The 24,128-nt window shown below is 45.2% G+C and overlaps 1 protein-coding gene across 5 annotated transcripts in view; it reads right to left on the reverse strand.

Annotated features, from left to right (window-relative positions):
- Positions 1–24,128, reverse strand: part of hfp (Poly(U)-binding-splicing factor hfp) — a 208,352-nt gene that overhangs the window by 156,420 nt on the left and 27,804 nt on the right. For 4 of the 5 annotated variants that reach the window (XM_075676633.1, XM_075676634.1, XM_075676632.1 and 1 more), the window contains one exon: positions 5,068–5,149. In XM_075676633.1, the coding sequence (XP_075532748.1) occupies positions 5,068–5,149 (82 nt within the window). Of the gene's footprint in view, positions 1–4,914; positions 4,962–5,067; positions 5,150–24,128 lie in introns of those variants that run through there. The other variant, XM_075676636.1, reaches the window with a different exon arrangement.

A 24,128-nucleotide genomic window follows, 5' to 3' on the forward strand; every position in this document is an offset into this window, starting at 1 on the left:
GGAGTAGGGACACTCATATATTTATTTTGCACAGTAGAGGCGAAATTTAATGTTATGTGCAGTTGATGTCATGCCATATCCAAGCCTCCCTTATTTGTTCTGCTGCTAACTAAAGAACCCCCCTCCCCCCCAACAGTGGCAGACATTATCACAAGGATTTAGGCCATAACTTTGAATGCAAGACGACTGTAGAAAAGTTCATATCTGCACTACTACACGTTCAGGATGGAAAATAAAAGCTCTGGCCAGTTAATATATGAACAGCAAAAGGCCTTTTGCAAAATTCTACTCAAACACTGTGACCAATGCAAGCATACTAAACACTACAACTATTTTTCACTAATTATCATTAGCATTAATGGGGAAAGAAACAGAGCAAACAATGCACATTTTCAGCAAGGCAAAGAAAGTGTCATGTGACCAAGCTTTCTATATGATAGTAAAGCACTTGCTCAAGTTTATGCAGTTTGGCAGAGCAATAAAATTGGTTTGAATAGTCTCACTATGCTTGCCATACTATGCAGGTGCAGTTGCTTGATGAGCATTCAAAGCAGCTCGTAAACCGGTACGGGTACGCAACTAATAAATTTTGAGATCAAATCAAATGCTGGAAAAAGCAAATAAAATTTTAATACTTTTTATGTATTAAACAGCCTTTTTCACCATTTATAAAATGATGTTCACATCTTAGCATTTGCAACGTTAGTAAATTGCTTCTCATTAAATATTGCCCATTACAAAACAGCGTACTGAAAGCAAAACATATAAGCATTAGGAAAAAAATAAGCAATTTGTTAGCATACTCTGTGGAATGTACATGCACAAGACCAGATGGCATGTGGGCACAGTCTGCGGCAAAGGAAAAAAAAATGCCGACTAGTTCGAATGGCTGCAGTTGATGGTGCCACTGTTATATCAAATAATTGGTGCTGTAACAAAGTGTATTCAGATTTACTCCCAAGAGAACACACAGGCGAAATGTGTAGTGACAAGAAAGTACTCAATGCTGAGTGGCATGGCTGAGCGAAATTAGAGTGCGAATGGATCACTGTTAAGCCTGAGCAATCTGGCTCCTACAAAACAACATGTTTTACTGTGTAAATTCTAGCGTGCATGTCCATTATGACTGCCAGGATACAGTTATCACAGTTTTTGCTTCATATTTGATCACACCTGGTTGAGTAAAGTATTCAAGAACTATTTGAAGAATATTCAAATTTTCAAATAGTGACTATTTTATTCGAGGACCAAATCAAATAGGACAATATTTGATAGTCCACGACTATTACAACGGACATATGACCGACCATTCTTTCGAGTTTGGTCTGCCGATATTTATTATTCATGCAACAAGCACCACTTTTAAGAGATCTGGCTAAACAGACTGTAAGCTATGACGGATGTAATTTTGGGCAAATTTTGTCTAGATTATGCATATACAACCCACTCTGCTGCGGCGATGTGTGCATGGCACTGCACATAACTTTTTCCGCCCACTTTCGGAACGTGCAAAGATACATTTTCTCTAAAGGAATGAAAGCACCAGCAACAAGCTTCGTGCAATGGTGTGGCATACAGTGCTCCACCAAACAATGTTTTGGGAGCAAGCCGCTCACTGCCGCTCAGCCTAGCCCGCTTCGCACCAAAGCCATAGCTAATGGTGCATTAAGATCACCCGCTGACAATTACAAAATGCATCTTTTTTTTAACTCCCTAAAAGCATTTTAATTGCATCAGTTTGCTCAAGTTAGAAACTAGGTTGCAAAGCACGCGAATGTGTCTTGCATGTAATGCAGCAGTAGCCGGACGCAGGCTCTAGTTGAACTTGCCTCATATCTCGTTCATGCTAGAGGTTTGACAGTGGCTGTCACTTGTTACAAAAAATTTGGTTGGAAGCAGTGACATGCTAGGGAAAGCCAGCAAGGTGTGGAGCAGGCAACAATGGCAAAATATCGCTTGGACCCTTTTTTTCGTCATCAAAAAAATCTTCCCGTTGCACAGCAGGGAAACCAAGGCAAACTGCCATAAGTGTCCAGAAAATGGGAGACAGCGAGGCTGGCAAGGTTCCGTGTTGCTTTAGTGCCATTCGTACAGCTTACGTGAATCTATTAATGCGTTAGCATATTTAGGGTAATTCCCACGCTTTCCGGGGACTATGAATCTATGTTTCTATCAATGTATGTTTGTTTGTATTTAACAGTTTTCCCACCTACCTGTGCCACTGTTTAGTCCGTGGTCAAATTGGCAGTGCATTGAGCTGCAGTGCCGAAGGAACATGGTTCGAAACCAACAGTCAGACCAACTTGCATCACCAAGTATGTGGCGATGTGTACATATGTGCTGCTCTTCAACAAACGTCCTTCTTGGTGATCACTTTGGATGCGGGACTGGGTGTGTAATGCTGTTCGAAGAAACTTCTTGACTTGGGGCACCGGGCCACTCGGTCTGCGCTGGTCTTCAATCAACTCTTTGATGCCAACTTGGGTCACTGGGTGTGTGCCAGCAGGTGTGCGCCACTCATCGACGCCAACTTGGGCAACCAAGTATGTGCCAGGAAATGGGCTGTTCTACACCGACGAAAAAAAATCCTTAAATTTTTCTGATGTTGAGTGGAATTAACCCCACATCACAAGGGTTCCTCCAGGAGAGCAACCTGATGCATTCACAGGCTACGCCACAAATGCACTGGGTATGTACCGCCTTTCACACCAATGCTTTTACAAGCTGCGCCATGAACGCACTGGGTGTGTGCGGCTCTTCAATGAACCTCTTGCCAACTGAGTGTGTGCCACTGGGTGCGTGGCAAGCGAAGGAACAATTCTCAGCGTTCGCAGCCACCAGCATGCCACGCTTCTCAGAGGCCCCACATGGGCTTCTTGGCTGCACTACTATATGGCGCAGCGAGTCCAGAAAAATGCACGAGAGGAGACCAGTTGTGGCGTCTTTCTCAGCATTCCCACACATGCCATGCATTGTGGAGGCCACGCACAGGCTGCACAGCGACAACACTAGATGGCGACGAGCATTCTTGGGGAAGCACGAAAGAGCAATTCTGCTGTAGGTACACGCTTTATACACAACTCATTTCGACTATGGCAATAAGTTGTGTTGCTCTATTGATTCAATGCTAACACACTACCATCGACAGTTAGTGTGAGATTGGTTCTGCCACAAGTGTCTTTTTATTATATGGGTGTATCACACGGGTACACCCATATAATCAATGGGTCCAACAAATTGTGCCATAAAAAATCACTCAGCAGCTGTATTTGCTTTTTCTTTATTTTTGAAGTTGTTTTCACCTTAATACGCAGAAATGAAAAATTGTAAAATATTTATGTCAATACGACAATTATAAATGAGCACCAGAACTAAGGCCTTTCATGGTCCCAATATTAACTGAAATAGTGAACAAATTAGCAGTCAATTTTATGCATATCAAAGTGGAATTCGGGTAAAAGTTACAGGGCCAGCTTAATTAATTTTTAATAAAATTCCTGTCCCTGTGCGCATATTATGGCAAAAAGCTGACCACTTCTACCATTTAAATATTACAAAAAAATATTATGGAAGAAAGACGTGAGGTGTAGGGAACATCACACCCTACAGGATGTGCACGACTAAATCAAAGTTAAAGTTAACATATCCAGAGATTACTTTTAACGTGCAAAGACATAACTGTGCGCTGGGTCATGCGAGAGCTGTTTAAATCACAACCATGGGATCTGCTCTTGCAATCGTGCAAAGTTGCAAAGAAGGCCCCCAGGCTGATAGGCAAATTAATGGCCTCCCCGTCTTTTCCCTCTCTTTTTCCTCCTCCTAACCAGCGGTTGAGTAGGAGGAGTCTATAAAGTGGCACAGTCTTCAACTATGCTAAACAATGTGCAACCTAACATTATCCAAAGCTACTTTTTGACCCAACAGCCTTCTTGAGTGAGTTACACACCACAGTAGTATGAGGAATACAGAACTCACCACAAATGGCACAAACAAGACCGCACATTGGAAGAACATTGGAACCTCCACGAGAGAGAAATACAACAAAAGAATGAAAACAGCAAATGGAGGATCGATGGCACTGGCTATATCCGTGGCTATGGCCACTCAGTGCGCCTCTATTATCTGACGATGATGACAGTGCACTTTACATTTTCGTTTTTAGTTTTACTAGCGAGGCACAGGCTTTGTACAGTCTTCTCCTGAAGTGCCGTTTTGGAAACAGATGGCAAAAAGGACCTTTCTCGGTGCAATTGGCAATAATTTGAAAATTTTTTTTATCAGACATAGCAGAATTTGGAGCTTGCCGGTTGATGTAAAATGTTTATAGTCCCTTTAAGCAACGCAGTAGAGAGAAATGAAAACAGTCTTCTTGCAGGGCTAGCCTGCCATTAATCCAGAGAAGGTAGTGCACATTTTTACTGCATCACAGAAACATAGTGTCACCTGGAAAAGTTAAGGCAGCTGTGTGTTTGGCAGGTGCCCAATCGCAGAGGCACTACCTACACCTGCCAGTTTGGGGGTAGGGGGGGTGCTGTGGAAGGCAGCCATCAGTCGATGCAGCTCTTCTGGTGCTAAAAAACACACACCCAGTGCCAAAGAGAAAAGAAGAAGGAGAAAAAAAAAGAGAGATTTGTATGCAGGTACAGTCCTTTGTCACAAAACTCCATCTGCCACCAACAGAAGACACTTGCAAAAAGACTACTTCACAATAGCTAGCTTGCCGTGCAAAATGTACACAAAATGCAGCTTACATTACCTCAACCATAATGGGAAGAAGATAAGCAAAAGTTACATTACAGGTTTTACAATCAAAAGTAATCTTTCGAGCCAAGCAAGTGAATAAAGGTGGTGTGCAGCAAGACCCCTGCACTTAGCAGCTGTGATCACTAGGTCAAAACAGATTGTCCTGTTTACCTTGGCGCTGGGCGATTTTCCCTCGCAACCTACTTCCAGGAATATGATTTTCCAAAGTGGAAAGGCTACAAGATACAAACAAAGACCAGCACACAAGCAACAAGTTTACAGTGTGATCCTTCAAAACTGGTCACACAACTGGCGGGAAAGTACCTTGCAGTGCTGGCTTTTTGGCAGGAGGACCATCCGTCAAGTTTTCGGCTTCAGATGGATGTTCGGCCTCTTCTTTCTCGGGCTGCAATTCAAGGACAGGCATGCATTGAGCATGGATGAGAAGGACAAGTGTGTTTCACCTGTTTCTCAGGACTTCTACAGGCACATCTGTCAGCAATTTCATGCTGAGAATACATGGTTAATATTATTACATTTTAGGGGGCTGGGGAAACAAGTGCTTCACAGAGCATGAAAAGAGCCCAGCAGATGTGGTTCAAGCAAAATCTGAACTAAGGGCTCACATACTCTGCATCATCCCTTGTTGCAACAGGATGCTAAAGCAGCCTCTTAAGGATTTCACACTCTTGATACGTGAATATTGTTTAAAAAAAAAGCAAATTCAACACAATATCTATTGCACAAGCAGAGCTCCTGTTCTTGCACACACCTAATTGTTACAGAGACACCAGCGAGAAACACTATTTGCCTTCACTTGGCAGCAAAAAAAGCTTGAGGTAAGAAAATGTAGGACAACCCTTCTTTTATTTTGCACAGAAAGTGCAGCATTAATATGTCAGTGCAACATCGTGAATTTCAAAGTATATTCACTAACTAGAGCCATTTTAAAGCAGCAAAAGTTGATAAAAAAACTTCTACGTTGAGTGTATCGTTCCTTTATACAGTGCACCAAAAATGCTGTTGCAAATTGTATGCCTAATATTTTCGTTTGGAATTAAAAAATCTTGGGAAATGTTTTGTAGAGCATTTAGCCAATATATTAGGAATGCAACACAAAATATTTTATTCAACACCTACGCTCTTGGCATTGATCCCAGCTTTTAAACAATCTGGACAAGCTTCAATTATGGCCCGCAGAGTATCCTCAGGAGAATTTTTCTCCCTGCTTGCTCCAGCGATGCTTTCAGGGCCACTATGCTAGTGTGCTTAAAGGGCACGAGCCCTATTTTCAAGAATAGCAGAAGTCCATTGGGTTTAGTTCAGGGTGGTTCGCTAGCCACTCTTAAGCTGGAATGAAGTCTGGCATGACACCACTGCTGTGGTGTTAATTTACTCGATTGTTGTGCTGATGTGCTGTCCTGCTGCTAAGTCCAAGACTACTCACCAAAGTAGGACAGGGATGAGGGCAGCGAATGAGGCTTTAGAATACTTTTAAAGTATGTGTGAGGGTTCCTCACTGCGCATTTTGTCCCAAAAACAAGAGGAAAGCGGCCAGTGACGGTTACCCCGGCTGAAACCATGATAAAGACCGCATGCAATTTTCGAAAAACTGTCTCGCTGGCAGCATCAGCAAGCTCTGAAATTGGAACACACACAGAAGTTTTAAAGTGTTCTGACAGGCCTCTACCATGAAAATTTTCTCATCGGTGAAGAGTGTTCCCCATTCACGGCCCATGCCAGCAGCATTTTTCGCATATTTCTTTTATTTGCGTCTTCTCAGGAGCTCATAGGGAAACACCTTGATGTCCATTTTCATGGCTCTTCTCATTTTTGTCACCAACACATTCAGCACCAAGGCCAGCATTATGTTGCTTCTCCGTGACTGGTATCAGATTCTCTTCCTTGCAATTTTATTAAGGTGAGAAGCGGCCGCAGAGGCAGGACAACCACTGCAGTGGCATGTTTGAGAACCCATTGGACAATCTTGCAGTGAATTTTTATGTGGTTCTTGGAAAGAGAGAGTACGGCCTTGCTCAATGATGATATTGCGTGTCAATGTGATCCAGAGCTTGCGATTTCCCAAAAAATAAGCAAACCAGCATGAAACACAGTCAAAATACAGAAGACAGATGTAGGAATGTTTTACATAAGGTTGTGGAGAAATGTTAAAAAATCAGAGGCAGAATTATCTATCAAAGTAGAGACAGTAATTATTGTGCACCTTGTATAACAGTCCTTTTATAAACTACACCCCGACAGACACCATAAAAATCCACGGCAATATGGACAACTGGTGCAGAAACTAAAGTGGCACCGCCACGTCTTTTGTTCTTGCATTGCCCTCACAGCAAGTGATCTTTTTGATACTGCATAAGCATAATTATCACCCCTCTTTAACTTAAGATTTATTCCTGGTCGAGTAGCTTGTGGTTTACTTGACATAATTATAGTAATAAAAAAGACACGTAGAGGAGGTCAGGATAGGCAACAAACTGGCTTGACTGCAAAGCGCACATGTGCACCTTTGGTATGCAAATAAACCAGCTCAAGTTTAGTGCCCAACCTGTCGCCTTTTCATTGCTATAAACCTACTGAAACACTGCCACAGAGTGCCCTGTTGCAGCACTTGTCTATGCCCAAGCTTACTTGCAAATGAAGCCAGGCATTGCAAGCAGTCAGAACAGAGTGCAACATTATGAATAGGTGGTCGGCATAGTACATGCAAACTTTATTATATGCCTGCAGTGCTCAGTTCTGAACAGGTGCTTGCCTTGTTCAACATTGCCCATGGTCGGTAGGGTACAAGATGCATACAAGTAAAACACATCCTGAACATTGCTTTCAATGTAACATCTTCCTAACAGCTCAGGAAAATGTTCTGGAGGTACAGTCCATGTGTAGAAGGAAACTGCCACACTCTCCATGTACCAGACTGCGCACGACCACATCCCTTAGTTTAACCAAAACTGCCTTAGTTTACTGTATGCAATTCAACAGATGCCTACTACGCTGCATCTGATATGCGATGACAAGCACTTGGTTCTATTACACTTCAAGGCCCTTTTTAAAGAGTACTTATACAATCAAGCAAATAGTGCACTGGGTGCTTCATAAAGCATGAACAAATTGGTTTTTTAAAAAGTGGCACGTTTTACGCGAATGGGACCAACAGGAGAGAGTTTGCAGCCATATCGAGTTTTCAGGTATGATCAGTGGCCTCAGTTTAACTATACAAGTGTTTTAAAGGGATGGAAAACCAATTTTCAAGGTAACTATTTTTTTAACGTAATGGGAAGCTAAACTACACAATTGTTTCAAAGGGACTGAAAACCAATTTTCAAGGTACCTATTTTTTTAACGCAATGGAAAGATTAATGGTCAGAGTGTCTAATCATGAAGTGGTAATGCGGAAAATGCCATGGCACATATTGTCGCAGCCTAGTAGAAGACGGGAAAGCCGGCGTAGAGGATGTATAAAAGCACTTTGTCAGAGCAGTCAACGCGACGTCGTTGTCTCCGTTTTTCCACTTGCGTGCTACTTCAGTGTCGTTCTCATCGCCTGGCACATACCCCCGGCAACCATATAGGATGTGGCATTTGTCCCCCCCTTTGAAAAAAAAAAGGCATCGTCCCGATGCACAAACCGCCGAAGGCTGTGCACAGACATGCAAAGTTGAGGTCATGAGGAAATGTATGGCTTCATACAAAGCATGTGCACAACCTCGGGCAGAAGCCGCCGGCATTTGGAGCAGTTATGGCTGTCAGGGACAACTTCATAATTCACATCACTGATGCGGTGCAGAACTGTGTACGGGCCGAAGTATCTTCGCAGGAGCTTCTCAGACAGCCCCCGCCGACGAATCGGAGTCCAGACCCACACCTGGTCACCGACGTTGTATGCGACAGGTCTGTGCCGAATATTGTAGTGTCGGGCATCGTATTCCTGTTGTTCTTGGATTCGCAAACGCGCAAGCTGCCTGGCTTCCTCTGCACATTGCGTAAACTCCTCAGCACCAGTCTCGTCGTCACTGCACTCGTGTGGCAGCATTGTGTCCAACATTGTTGTCACTTCGCGTCCGTAAACGAGGTTGAAAGGCGTCACGCGTGTTGTCTCTTGGCGAGCCGTGTTATACGCAAACGTAACATATGGTAAAATCTCGTCCCAGTTCTTGTGGTCGACGTCGATGTACATACTCATCATGTCTGCCAGAGTCTTATTCATACGTTTTGTCAGCCCATTGGTTAGGGGATGATAAGTCGTGGTCTTTCGGTGTGTGGTACTACTTAGTCGCAACACGGTATCCAGAAGCGCAGCCGTGAACGCAGATCCTCTGTCTGTTATGACCACTGTGGGAGTGCCATGCCTTAGGACGACGGCTTCGACGAAAAATCGCACTGCTTCGGCTGCTGTTCCACATTGGATAGCACCTGTTTCGGCGTATCGAGTAAGATAATCCGTGATGACGATTATCCATCTATTTCCGGCAGTAGACAGTGGAAACGGACCTAAAAGGTCCATGCCAATTTGTTCGAATGGCGCTTGCGGCATCTGAACAGGATGCAGCAGTCCAGCTGGCTTGCCGGGTAGGGCTTTGCGGCACTGGCAATCCAGGCATGTCAGTGTGTAACGTTTCACGATCGATGCAAGTCTTGGCCAATAGTACTTTAGCCTAATTCTTGCCAACGTGTAGGTGTATCCCAAGTGACCAGCGGTCGGCTCGTTGTGACAGGCATGTAGAACTTCGTTGCGAAGAGATGCGGGAATGACGAGTAGGTAGCTGCTGCCACTAGGTGAAAAGTTCTTTTTCTAGAGAACGTCGTGGCGGAAGCAAAACGAGGGCAGCCCTCTCGCGAATAACCTCTGCACGCTGCTTGTTCTTCTCTCTAAATAATCGAAAACAGAAACCAGTTCTGAATCCTCGCGTTGGTGGCGTGAAACGGCGACTGTATCTAGCACGCCTGGAAAAGCCGCGTCATCATCGTCGTGGACTGCAGTCTCAACAGGAGACCGAGAGAGGCAGTCGGCGTCTGTGTGTTGTTTCCCCGATCTGTACACAACCGTGAAGTTGAACTCTTGGAGCCGAAGACTCTAGCGCGCAAGCCGACCAGCTGGATCTTTTAAATTAGCCAGCCAGCAAAGTGCATGATCATCACTGACAACGGTGAAACTCCTACCATACAAATATGGCCGAAATTTCAGGACGGCCCACACCAGTGCGAGACATTCTTTTTCTGTAGTGCAGTAGTTAGCCTCCGTCCTTGATAGCGTCCTGCTGGCGTAAGAAATCCCTCTTTCGGTGCCGTCCTGCCGCTGTACAAGCACTGCACCAAGGCCGACATTACTAGCGTCGGTATGAAGAATCGTAGGAGCGTTTTCATCAAAGTGTGCGAGGACGTGAAGCGCCTGCAGCCGTTGCCGTAGGTCGTGAAATGCCCGTTGCTGGTCTTCACCCCACACGAAGGGGACATTTTCTCTGGTGAGATGTGTTAATGGCCATGCGATGGGCGCAAATTTCGCAATAAACCGTCGGTAGTAGGCGCTGAGGCCCAGAAAACGTCGCACGGCCTTTTTATCTGATGGCGTTGGGAAATTAGCAACAGCAGAGAATTTATCAGGGTCAGGTTGGACACCTTCACGACTAACAACGTCACTGAGAAATTGAAGTTCTTCAAAGCCAAAATGGCACTTTTCAGGTTTTAAAGTTAGACCAGCTGAGCATATTGCTTCAAAGACCGTCTTTAGTCTCCGTAAGTATTCCTCGAACGTGACGGAGAAAACAATCACGTCGTCAAGATAGACCAGACAGGTTTGCCATTTGAGGCCTGAGAGAACAGTGTCCATTAGTCGTTGAAACGTTGCTGGCGCAGAACAAAAACCGAAGGGAGCACCTGAAATTCATAAAGTCCGTCGGGCGTCACAAAAGCGGTCTTCTCACGGTCTCTCTCATCAACTTGTATTTGCCAGTAGCCACTTTTCAAGTCCATCAACGAAAAGTAACGTGCATTTCGTAGCCTGTCTAGTGAATTGTCGATACACGGTAGCGGATAAACGTCTTTCTTTGTGATCAGGTTGAGTTTTCGGTAGTTGACGCAGAAGCGCAGGCTACCATCCTTCTTTTTCACCAATACGACAGGCGATGCCCAAGGACTCTTAGATGGCCGAATAATGCCATCCTCAAGCATCGTCTTCACTTGTGTTTGTATTGCCTCGCGCTCTTTTGGTGCTACACGATAAGGATTCTGCAGAATTGGTCTGGCGTCGGCTTCGGTGACAATACGGTGCTTAGTGAGCGGCGTCTGGCTAACTCGTGACGTGGATTAGATGCAGCTCTTAAACTCATCGATGAGCTCAAGAAGGCTGCTGCGTTCGACGGGCGATAAGGTGGGACTGATACCAACCACAGGGGCAGGCATAGCCACGGTGAACGTAGCGTGCTCCACTGAGAGGCAGTCCTGTACAGTCAAACACGGCTATATCGAACTCGCAAAAAAACGCCCATCAGTTCGATATAGAGCATAATTCGATATAAGCCTGCTAAATAATTGGATGTCATAAAAGCACATACCATTTATGAAATCACTATTGGAGAAACAAGCTTAGTTTCGCATAAATTAGTCCTGCATTTTCTTCTGCTCGGGCAATTTCGCTGCCTGCGACGCACGCACTTCCCCGCGTTGTCTAAGGAGTCGGAGCAGCTGAGGCCGCAACCTTTCGCATTCTCGCAGAAGCACCGGACTAATGCAAGTGCACCAATCACTTCGGAGAATGGACCGTAGTTGCTTTCCTCAATGTGCCTACTTTCATTTGTGCTCGGTACGATGTCGGCAATGTAGTCTTCGTTTCCGGGCTCTCCCGTGGTCGCGACACCATCATCTGCACTCACAAACTCGTCCACCGTTGATTCGAATGTCCCGGAAATTTTGACAGCTCGCTCCAAACTTCGGCAACACCGACAACGGCTTTGTCGCATTCATCAGAATTTACTGTCATCACGGATCACGCGGAAACCGGCACGTATGAAGAAGCCCTCATACACGGCCGTGCGTACGCGTCGGGCGCCACGGGCACCTGGTTGCGAGTCTGGCCACTTTAGCCCTAACCGTGCCGAGAGTGCTCCTCGGAATCTTGCACGCTGCGGGGACATCCAACTTCACACCGCGTTCGACGCAATTTATGATTTCAAGCTTCACGACGAAAGGCGAATTCTGCCGCTTCATCACGGCAACACTGCGGGAAAAGGCCCACAAGGCGCAAACACGATAAACCGGAGAAGCAGCCAGACAACTCGCACTTTCGCCATCTTGCACGAAGAGAGCACAAGAGCCTCTGATTGGCTGTCTGAGCAAGCGCTGTCGGTGGGCCAGGATCATTTTTTGCTGGGGAGTGTCGATAGATAGTGATCTAAAGAAAGGAAGGACGCTTGATTCTGCAACCCGTGAGGGAGCACGGCGAAGCGTCGTCAGGGGAGAGAGTGGGAAGTGAAAGATGAGAGAGAAAGAGGGAGGATGTGGCCTAATAGACTCCACTGTGCGCGACAGGGGGAGTGTCGAAGGATCGACATTTGGGCAAATTGGTACTGGTGTCCTGTGTGTTCCTGCCTTCTGTCATCGTCTTTTTACGCTGCCCCTTCAAGGGGGAGTGTCGACGGCTCGCCCGAACAGCCCGAGGCAGCGCGGTCACGGTGGGGAGAGCGGTTGGATGGAGCCGCGCCGCCGGGTTTCCCCGCTACCGCGAGGGAAAGCCAACTTCTGGGGGCACTTTTCCGCCGCTTGACGGTTCGATATATCGGGAGTCACTGCAATATTTGTTCGATGTAAGCGTAATTTTTGCTATATATACTCATTGTAACTATACAGTGACCAGAAATTGTTCGATATATAGAATAATTCGATGTAAACGGGTTCGATATAGTCGGGTTCGACTGTATTGAGGTAAATTCGTCGAAGTAAGCAACAGCCGTGCCTTTAACAATGTGTCGACGTTCCCTGGTAAAATTTGTCAGCAGGAGTTCAGCACGTCCGTCGTGTACGTTAATTACGGCCCTGGTGATGGAAACGCCTTGACTGAGTACCAGTGCGTCGATGTGTTCAGCGACGCCAGTCCCAGTGTTCAAGTTGTCGCAGATTACAGGCACGAGGGAACAGCTTCGCGGCAGAAGCGTGACGTCGCCGTCAGCGATACGTAAGCGATACGTAAGGGAACAGCTTCGCGGCAGAAGCGTGACGTCGCCGTCAGCGATACGTAAGCGGGGTCGCTGGCGTTCCGCGGGGTCGACGTCGTCTGAACTCGTAGAAAATGTGACGACGAGGTCACGGACATTTATCACAGCACCATACTCTCTCAAAAAATCCATCCCCAATATAAGTTCTTTACAACACTCAAAGAGAATGACGAGGGTGGCGACGAAGGTTGCACCGGCGATTACTATTCTGGCTGTGCATTTTCCTATCAGAGTCATCAACTGGCCGCCGGCAGTTCTGATGTTGGGCCCGGTCCACGGGGTCTTCACTCTTCGCAGCCTGTCGGCCAGCTTTTGACTGATTATCGAAAAATGGGAACCAGCATCGACGAGAGCGGCCACTTGGTGGCCGTCAATGCAAACGACAAGATCGGCACTGACGTCGTCGGTTACAGGGGGTGTGGTTGGAGTCGTTGGAATTTTAAAGTCGTCGGTCTTCAATGATGGAGGCTTTCGGAAAGCTAGACGGTTTGCAACCTCACTCCCGAAGGTCGCTGCCTCTAGTTTCCCCGGCACGGGCTAGGGGACCTGCCCCTAGAGGAGTCAGAAAAATCGCAATGGGTCGGTGGGATGTAACGAGCTGGAGAAGGGGAACGCGATCGAGGCGTCGCTGAACTTTCCGGCCGAAAGTTTGCAGAATTTTCGTCGCAGGTACGTGTAGCATCAAACACAGGGTAATTGCAGCTGGGAAACCTTGGATACCCAGCTGCGCGGTAGTGGCACGCGCGGTAAACATGTCCTGCTTCGCCGCAATGAAAGCATAGCGGCCGGCGGTCAGCGGTGCGCCACAAATCGGTTTTTCGAAGCGGGTAGCCAGCAGGGAATTCGCCGTAAGACCAAGATGTGATTTATATGCTTGAATGTTCCTTCTGTAAAAAACAATGTATCGATGCAGGACAATCAATGAACGTCAGATTAAACGGACATCGCGCGGACACAGCTAAAAAGCTTCCCAAAGTAGTCGCCAAGCATTTCAACCAACCAGGTCATAACTATGATGAACTTAAACTCTACATCTTGCAGTCAAATTTCCGTTCTGAACGAGAAAGAAAATACAGAGAATCAGACCTTATCCATAAGTTCAAGACATTGCAACCAATAGGCATAAACATTTCAAAGGGAGCTTTAGGATCTATTCGCAACGCTACATTTCAAGCTATAGCCAACAACACTAGTTTGATTTCTTGGCGTATCCTACTTAAACCGCGAACAGCGTGCTGGATTCTATCACTATAAATCGGGGTAATTTCACTTCCATCAACATCCCACAACACACTCTGGCCAGTTGTTGGTCCCTTTAATATTTCTTTTAGGGCATAAGTTGTATTGGAAAAGTTGTGGACCGTGCTCAGAAACATAGGACCAATTGTTATCTCTTAAATGTTTTGTTTTCCTGGGCTTTGAAGAAAGCCAGCACAACATGAAAGAAAAGAGATATCACTGTGGGCAGCACTTTCAAAAAACAAATCCCACATTCCCGTGATAAGAAGACAGCAAATGTTTTGATATGCTTTCAGCACCAGCCTATTGCTCTTCATTTAGGACCATGGTGAATTTTCATTTCCACAATAGCACTGACATGGCTGCCTCGGTTAAGCTGGACACTACTGTCCATCGCTTTCTTTTCACAACGGACATGTCTTTGAAAACATTTGAGAGCACTGCAATTTAGGTGCCCAAACAGTGCCATTTTTTTTTACATAGCAGGCTTTAAGAATTGATTAAATTCTGGCGTTTTACATGTCAAAACCACGGTCTGATTACGACACACTCTGTTAGCCCCGAGAACGAACTACAGGGGCGCTGCGAGCGCCGCTCACGTGACATCAGAGCAAGGACTCGTGCCTGTCGTCTGCTACAGTTCGGGCGTTGTGCGGGCCGCTTTCTGTGGTGTTTTCGTTTGTTCGCCCTCGTTCTCTCTGCTTGTATACTTATGGTGGTCGTCTCAAATATATTTTTACGACGTCTTCCTTTGTGAACACTTATTCAAAGAGCTAATTTCTTAGACAACAATGCAGCTCTCAAAGGCAACGCTACAATGCCAGTCGAAGGAGCACAAAGGAGCCCATTGCGGGTTTTTCATGCACGGATGGACAATCACAAAAACATAGCATACAGGAATCCAGTTATGATACCATAGCTGCCGTGGTGCAACAAGTATATCACAAACGCTGGCTATATATGACTTCTACAAAAGTTACGTTGATTTTTATCCGCTAAAACAGGTTTGCTCACGACGAGTAGTTCATGGTATAATATCGAATTTTTTCATTTCTTTACAGAAACGCTCGGCAGTTACACGGGGACATAACTAATACTGGAGTTTAGATTCTGCAAGCACCACTTGCTTCTATAACTGCTTGTCAACATTAGGCAGTTCTTCCCATGTTTATTTTAAGCAGCGGAAATTTGAAGTAATGTTAATGAAGGCTTACAGCTATTTACAGAATACAAATAGGAATGTACCAATATATATTTCCTTTTCCGTGATACACGTTCAACTCACTTGAGAAATTTACTGGCGAACTGACACAGGCTGCTCGGCCCAATTTTTTTAGTGAAGTATGCCTGTTGGACCGCATGGCTGCAGCCAGAAAGAAGTCGAAGCATCAATCATTAGTAGTACAGGACATATTGAAGATATCGAAATCCTCCCCCCCCCTCCCCCGGTGGAGGGTCAGAAATCAAGTGAAAGTATATGCAAGGCTTGTGGTGCTTTCTTCATGAATGTTTGCGATTGGATTGGAGCAAACTTTATTTAGCCTGCAGTTGGGCAAGGTTCTCTTTTATGTGCCGACGAAGCGATTCTCTTTTATGTGCCGACGAAGCGAATAGTTATCCGTTTGTATAATTAAAGAACGCTGGATCGAGACATGGTGAGACAGAAGGTGCTTGAATTTTCCTTTTCTAGGCAATCTAAGCTGCGCTGTAGCAGCTCGAGAATACTTTAACCATTCCAGTTGGCTCTGTAAAAAATGCTTTATGGTTTCAATTCGAAGTTGTAGTGAACTGATGGGTTTCGCAAACATAGCGTGCCTCGCCATACCGACAGTCGATTGCTACCGTTATGTGATCAGGGGTGTGCCATATTGTCGATAAAGGCTACTGAGGGCCACTATGAAACATTTCATCACATTCAATTGATTGGCTCTCAATCTTAACAACAAAACTTTTCTCTCAGGTGATTGCTACTATGATGTTTGTGAATTAACTATGTAAATACTCTACATGACGCGTCGTCGTGTTAGCAGCCATGAGCAATTCGTTTTTTGGAGGCCTGTTTCAGAGGAGGATGAAAGTAGCAGCAAACTTTTTCATAAGAAATGCACGCCTATTTTTTTATGCATTATTGAATGGCCATATTTGAATAGAAGAACACACCAGAGTAATAAGAATCATGATGACAACTTCGCTGGGCAGTGTCTTTCTCGGATAACATGCTGACGCCAATTACCAAGATTTTTCTTCCATGTAAAATGCAATGTCGCTCATAGCTAAATACTAAGGGAATGTTTAATGTTTAGCGGGGCATCATACACAACTTCATGTGTTGAATTTGCAGACATTCTTCTTACGCAAAATTTACGGATAGACACGGCGCATATGTGCATGAAAAACCAGTAGACCCCTTTAACGCTACATAGCTTGCGATATCCAAGCCGCAAAGTTTCTCGACTCACGCGCTTTTGAAGAAGAAACTGTGGTTAAGGCACAGCAGCTGAAAGAAGCCGACGTATCCTTCAATACGTACGGCTCGAGCCACCCTTACCCCAAGCATACACGAAGGGAACGAGCGCACGCGGCAGCCGAGCACGCCAGAGCGAGTGGTGTCCTCGCCGTGATGTCACTCGCGAGAGGGCGCCACTCCCAATTCTCGCTGCTAATACTGTGGGATTACTGTGGCACAAAAAATGCCCTTCGTTTCTTAATGCCTTAAAGGGACCCTGAAACGCTTTTGACGATTTTCTACAAACGTACTGAGTCGTTAGAGTAGGTCCTTCTGATCATTAATTGACACATCTAAGTGCCCCGCGTAAAGCGTGTAATTTATTATACGGTTTTAAAAATGCACATCACTGCCGATCGCAGCACACTGCTCGGCGGAATTTTAAGCCGCCCCTAGCCATATGACCGAAATCACCCATACGACGTCAGTGGGGCGAGCTATCCGATTGGCTGACAAGGCCGCGTGATCGATAAATTTTCCAACTTTATGGTAAACAAATGATCTTTGTAATAGTTGGAATGTTAGTTAATTTGTTTTTATGAAAAGAAAGTAACATAAAGAGAATGCACAAGAATAATTTTTCAGTACACTTAAGCACTTCCGGCACACAGCAAGTGTCGTCTGCTTGTGTTACAACGTACTCCATTTTGACGAGAGCTCCGCGGTCAGAGTCAGTCTCAGTCTTTTCGCAAGCACTATGATTCGACTTTGGTGCCTTGTGGACTGCAAACGTAGCGACTGGCAATATGTCAAGCTGCAACATCGTGTCCCTCTGCAAGGCAGCGTACGAGCGAACTGGCTGCTGCGCATCGGACTGCCGCTATCCCATCGGCGCCAGGATTTGCGCGTTTGTGGCCGTCACTTTACACCGGAAGATTACTAACGCAATAGCGTTTCGCGAGTCCGGTATTAGGTCAAACGCAAGCGCAAGGGGACACAGTCTGGCCGCTTAACTGTGCCGTAACGGGATGAGCCATGAGATGAGCAGAAGGGCAAATGTGAATGGTCTGCATGGTGCAGCCACCTGGTGGCACAAAGCTCAACCATACACAGTAGCAGCAACGAAGTGTATTCTTCTTTGCTGCTGGTGTGTATTTTTCGCAGGAGTGTAATCATCAACACGTTGTTTTTATAATTGTTTAAAATGTTTTACACTTGGTTAGAGCAATATTAGCTCTTAGTTTGGCTGGTTAAGCGCTGCACCAACAAGTGCATGGACCGTGCAGGCCAATCAGGCCGCTCACGTACGTCTACGCTAAAGTTCCTTCATCAGCTTGAGTTTATGCCTCCAGTCATTTGCCGAAATGACCAGCTTGCCTGTGGTTATACCAGAATACAAAACACGTTCGGCGCTACGACAGAATGCTCGCAACGCACGCTGCTTCGATAGCTCTCGCTTGGGGTCGACGGCCAAGCGGCTAGCAGAGAGGTCTCGCGCGGGCGGGGGCGGGCTCCAAAACAACCGGAAGTGGACGATGTGACGTCGCATCGTGATGCTGAACCAGTGAAGGCGGAGCTTAGCCCCGCTCGCTCGGCGAACGAGTTGAGGAGGAAAAGCACGGCTAGGGAGGAGGATAACTTCTAATCGCTTGTAGCTCCATTAATACGTAACGCTTCACTTAAATTGTGGTGCGAATGTTCTACTTAAGCTGTACCCTACGCGTCTACAAAATTTGTCCGTACCATTTCAGGGGCCCTTTAAGTTCCTTAATGATGTTTTTTTTTTTCAGCGGAGCTGCCACATGTCCAAATTTAAATGACATTTGACACGGTGATGTCAATGACAGAATTTTCTGAAGTAAGCAATTTTAGGGTACTAAATGAAAATAAATCTGCATTTACAAGTTTAAATTTGCCTTCATGAATATTGAAAAATAAGAAAAAGCACACTATGGTGCCGATAGCTTGAGTTTGTTGCCGTCTTTTACAATGTTTCAACTAACCATAGAAACTCGGGTAATTACATGTTGAATCAAAGCAAAATGGCGCCTGCTCCATCATAGCTGTTCCAATGCCGACCCGAGGAAGTTTGCCAAATACAATTCCTTGCAGGAGCGTTGTAATGGAAAGTTATGTATAAATTATTTTTATATAATAGAAGGCTGTTTCAAATTCTTCAAATGTATTGCACTGGGCAGCTATGGCATGCATTTCCCAGTCGAATGAGTTCTGGCAAACGCATTGGCTAATGAAAGACAATAAAGCAAATGGCATTAGGTCTGTGTGGCATCACGCAAATGGCAATAAAAGGCAGCTAGTTAAGGCCATTTCCTGTGCCTGTGTGGCATGGGTATTAATTAATGACTACAAGGGTCGATTTAACACTTTCGTTACCACTAAGAATGTGCTCATTTTCAGTGCTCTTACATTTTAACATTTTATTTCAAGGTGTAGCAGTCACAACATATACTGCAATACATGAAATTATAGCCTATTCACAGGTGTTTTGAATGGATGTAATACAATAATAATTGCTCAGACAGTTTTTGAAAATTCTTATGCAAAACATCATAGAAGCACCTTAAGGAACATGAATGAAAAAAATTAGATATTTTAGTATAAGTAATGAAAGTAAACAAAATCTGAAATATACAAAATATGCACCAAGCTCCTAGTTCCCAACATTTCTAAGTTATATCATGCAAAAAAAATATGATTTGTCGGCATCAATGCCAGCAATAATGATGCCCATGCTACGCGGGAAAGCAGTAGCTTCTCAAATGCGAAAATGGGCAAGTTCCTTTTGTACAGAGAGCATTGCTTTTCACTCATTGCAGGAGGAACCTACTTTGTTTTTTACTGCATTCCGTAGGCTCACGGAGCAATGGTTGTCAGGTTGGAGAGCATGAAGAAGCCTCGTCATACTTTATTATTGTGTTCTATCCACTTTTGATGACGCAAAATTTCCGCAGAAAAGGAACAGGGAAAAGTGACGAGAACGTTTTACAGTATTCATGCAAAGAATAAGGAAAAAGCCCATAGCGACACCATTTGTAAAGTTAACACACAGATTTTCATCATGTCAGAACGATTGTATTTGCGTCCTATGCTTTCGTCTATAATTTGCAGTTATTCTTTCTTGCTTATTTTTGTTTGTATTCCCAAGAATTGTATTGCGATCGCAGCGGTAACAGGGCCGTCAATTGCTTCCATGCGCGAATGTACAAACCAAGTATGACTGACCGAAGACGGCACTACTGTAGCTTAAATGAGGCATAGCATTCCTGACTCCCTAGCGTACAGGCCCGAAGCGTTCCCGGGGAAACTAAAGGGCCAGTTCCCCCATTTCTTCCTTCTCATTAGCTCTAGTATAAGCGCTGTTCAAAGCTGTAGAAAGGCCACAGACAGCTAGGACTGTCAAGGTCGTTTGCTTTGCACGAGGCTCAGAACAGTTTCGTTCTGGCGGCCCGTCTCGCCACTTTTAGTACTTGCCCAGGAGCGCAAGTTTCGGTATATATACAAACGGTGGCAAGAGGCAGGCAGACACGACAATCAGTGGACGATACGTGGCTCTGGGCTTCTCGGCAAGTGCTGAAAACTTTTGCCTTTTTATTACTTTTTTTGCCGCAAGTTTTAAATGTTGTTCGAATTCGCCGAAAATATATTGTGTACCTAGGTGCTTTTAGGGCCGCATGCGTGTGTGAGATTCGGGAACCATTATGCTTGGACCACTGAGAATTGACACTATATCGTGCAACCTCTGACGATCAGCAAAACCTGCAGAGGGCGGATAAATCAACGGATCTCTCAGGCATGTAGGACCCTCTAGGCTGTACTTTTCGGCGATCAGGTAGCCTCGCCGCCAGCGGGATTATCCGACTGAGCTATGTCAGATGCTCAGTTGCCATAGTCTAAAGTACGAATCCTTCAAAGATATTTTTTTTATATATCTGACAACGATGGGCTCGAATTTCACCTCCTTCAATGCACTACATCTGCAGGCTTAGAGTGATGCCTGACACCAGCAAAAGATGCGGAGAGCAAGTAGGGTTATGCTAATTCAGGTTCAACCAGATTAGGAAGGCCCACTAAGCTTGAACAAGGACACTCCCTCACCAGAACAGGAATTGGCCCCCCTGGTGCAGTGTTAGGCCACTCCCTCCCTCATGATTCCTACAGTTAACCCATGGCCCTCAATCCCCAGCAGCTGCAGAGCATCTGACCAAGGCGGCGGTCAGACCTGCAACGTAGCAGAGGGTTCTAAGAATCTCTGGACCCAGACAGGCCGCCAATGGAAACTGACCCTGGCAACCTTTAACAGCCGAACTCTGTCGAGTGAGGCTAGCTTAGCAGGACTCTTTGAGGAACTATCAGATATTGTTTGGTATATCATTCGCCTTAGCGAGATTAGAACTGGTGAGGCTTATACAGTGCTGGCTAATGGCCCTGTCCTCTGCTACAGAGGTCTCCCAGATAAGAAACAATACGGGGTAGGATTCCTAATCCATAAGGACATAGCGGGAAACATTGATGAATCCTGCAGCATTAATGAGAGTGTAGCAGTAGTCGTAATAAAACTTAATAAGAGGTATAGATTAAAGGTGGTACAAGTCTACGCTCCAACATCCAGTCACGATGATGATGAAGTAGATCAGTTTTATGAAGATGTTGAATTAGCGATGAGAAAAGTGTTAACTCAGTATACTGTAGTAATGGGCTACTTCAATGCAAAAGTGAGGAAAAAGCATGCTGGTGAACAAGCAATTGGCAACTACAGCATCGATTCTAGGAACGCTAGAGGAGAGATGCCGGTAGAATTCGCAGAAAGGAATAAGCTTCGGATAATGAACACTTTTTTTCAGGAAGCGTAGCAACAGAAAGTGGACCTGGAAAAGCCCTAACGGTGAAACAAGAAATGAAATCGACTTCATACTTTCAGCTAATCCCGCATAGTGCAGGATGTAGAAGTAATAAGTAGGGTAAAGTGCAGTGATCATAGGTTAGTGAGGGGTAGGATTCACCTCAATTTGAAAAGAGATAGAGCAAAATTGGTCAAGAAGAAACAGGTCAACCCAGAGGCAGTAAGGGTAAAAGCACAAAAATTCAGCCTGGTACTTGCAAACAAATATGCAGCCTTAGAATAGAGAGATGAAGATGGCATAGAGGTAATGAATGGAACCATAACTGGGCTGGCTTCAGAAGCAGCAATTGAAGTGGGAGGCAAAGCAGCAAGGCAACCAGTAGGCAAGCTCTCCCAAGTAACAAGGGACCTAATAAAGAAACGACAAAGAATGAAAGTGTCCAACTCAAGAGATAAGATAGAACTCATGGAACTATCAAAACTGATCAACAAGGTAAAAAAAATAGGGGATATTCAAAATTATAATGTTACAAAGACTGAAGAAGCCGTAATAATTGGACACAGCCTGAAATCAGTGAGAAGGAAACTTGGCATAGGACAAACCAAGATGTATGCAGTGAAAGATAAGCAGGGTAATATCAGCAATCTCGAAGGTATAGTAACAGCAGCGGGAGAATTCTATACCGAGTTCTTTGTGCCACGTTCTATAGCATGAACAATGTCCAATTTTTCTTCTATGCTGAGCACCTGGTTTTTTTTATAGAGCTTCGGCATGACGCCAGTCCTTGCTTGCACGACGCCGAAATGATGTTGATGTGGCTTCACGCACAAATGCATAAGGCACTTGGAGGCCACTGTTCCGATCTCCGAGGCTTGTTTTGACAGGCCACCCTAATAGGAACGACACACCGCTGTGATTGCACGACAAAAAGTGGAAACACTACGTGTTAACCGACACGTACGAAACAAGCTGGCATGGTTTATGCGGATACAGAACGCATTATGTTCAATGGCCGCTGAGTTACTACTTTTAAAACGAAACTACTGTTTAAGCGAGTACGGTTTAACGAGGTTTTACTGTACTTGACTGAAGCTCGTACGGCTATTCTGTTCCATCGCGGCCTCACCAGATGGAAAGCCTGGATATGTGTGGGCAACTGTACACACATTTCCGATGCTGCTTTGGTTTTGACTAGCTGTCCTAGCATAAATAAAAGCTGTTCATTAGCAAGAGCTTAATGTTCTATGCAAATTGTATGTCCTTGCCTCCACCGGTGCGACGACTCTGGCTTCAGCCTCAAAGGCGAACACCCAGATTTGTAGTCATCATATTGCCATCCTGTCCGTGGCTGAACCTTTTTCTTTGAGGGTACGTTTTTCTTCCTCGCACTTCTGGCTGTGTGCTTTGCATCGACGGCAAACACCAACGCAACAGGGTGTTCACACTTGCCGTCAATGCCGGCATAGACATCCATCGGTGTCCATCGCGTCAAGATGGGGCAAATACGAGGGACATTCCAATAGTTAGTTTCTTCCCTTTTGTTGGTATACCTGGTGAAACAAACAATTCCCATAAGAATTCACGCCCATTACTGGTTCAACGATGGAAGGAGAGTCAGTAGAGAAGGAATGACGCATACGCAGAGCACTGAAGAGAGAGTAGCAGCTGACCGGCGTGCTCAAGGTTATTCAAGCACAAATCCCAATGGCAGACAGATGTGTGCCGAGAAAACGTGGTTGCCAATGGAAGTGCGTGCTGTTATCTGGTAGGAATGGGCAGCTGTTCCCTGCATTGAAAGCCACACTCTTAGGATGTCACTTCCAAAACAATGCTGAGGGAGAACAGACTGTGCAACAATTCCTTGCATCGCAAACCAAGTTTTACTAGAGTGGTAAAACTCGAGTACATGCTACTAAAAATGTCTCAATGTCGGTGGCCACTATGTGGAAAAATAGTGCAAGGTGTATAGTTCTCGATGCTATGGTGTATCTTTTTTTTGGCAATAATGTAATAAACGATGAAACTTACTTTCGGAACACCCCTTGTAGATCCAAAGGAAAGTTTCTGAGACATTGTCAAAGCACCGCAAGAGGCAGAGAACAGCAATGTACTGACAAAAGTGCAATCGGCGAAGCAGCAAAAAAAAAAAAAAGGAAAAAAAGAAAAAATAAGAAAGTACTTTTTTTTGTCCATGATTTCTGTGCTGCTTCACCAATCTACACACATTAAATAGACAACAATGTTAATGTGCACAGCAAACTAATATCTGCAATATAACTGCTGGAGTACCATGGTTTAGGTTGCCGTGGTGAGCTTTGTTAGTGGGATGCCTTTGCATTGCAATTTGCAGTCTTTTTCTGCCGTATATACCACTTGATGACGATGATGTGCCTGCCTTGTAAAACCGGTGACCTTTCTTAAAAGCAGCTGCATGAAAATGCATTTTGCAGTTTGTGAGGCCTTAGAAATAGCAGTGCAAAATCACTGGAACCATTGTGTGCCCCTTCACCCCATCACCGGCATCACATGCCAGTGCTCTTGCTGCCGCCGCTTGCGCTACCGTTCACCAGTGCGCTGCTAGTGTCTGCCCAATGCCTACAGGTACAGTAACAA

The sequence above is a fragment of the Dermacentor variabilis genome, unplaced genomic scaffold (assembly GCF_050947875.1).
Source record: "Dermacentor variabilis isolate Ectoservices unplaced genomic scaffold, ASM5094787v1 scaffold_12, whole genome shotgun sequence".
Lineage (NCBI taxonomy): Eukaryota > Metazoa > Arthropoda > Arachnida > Ixodida > Ixodidae > Dermacentor > Dermacentor variabilis.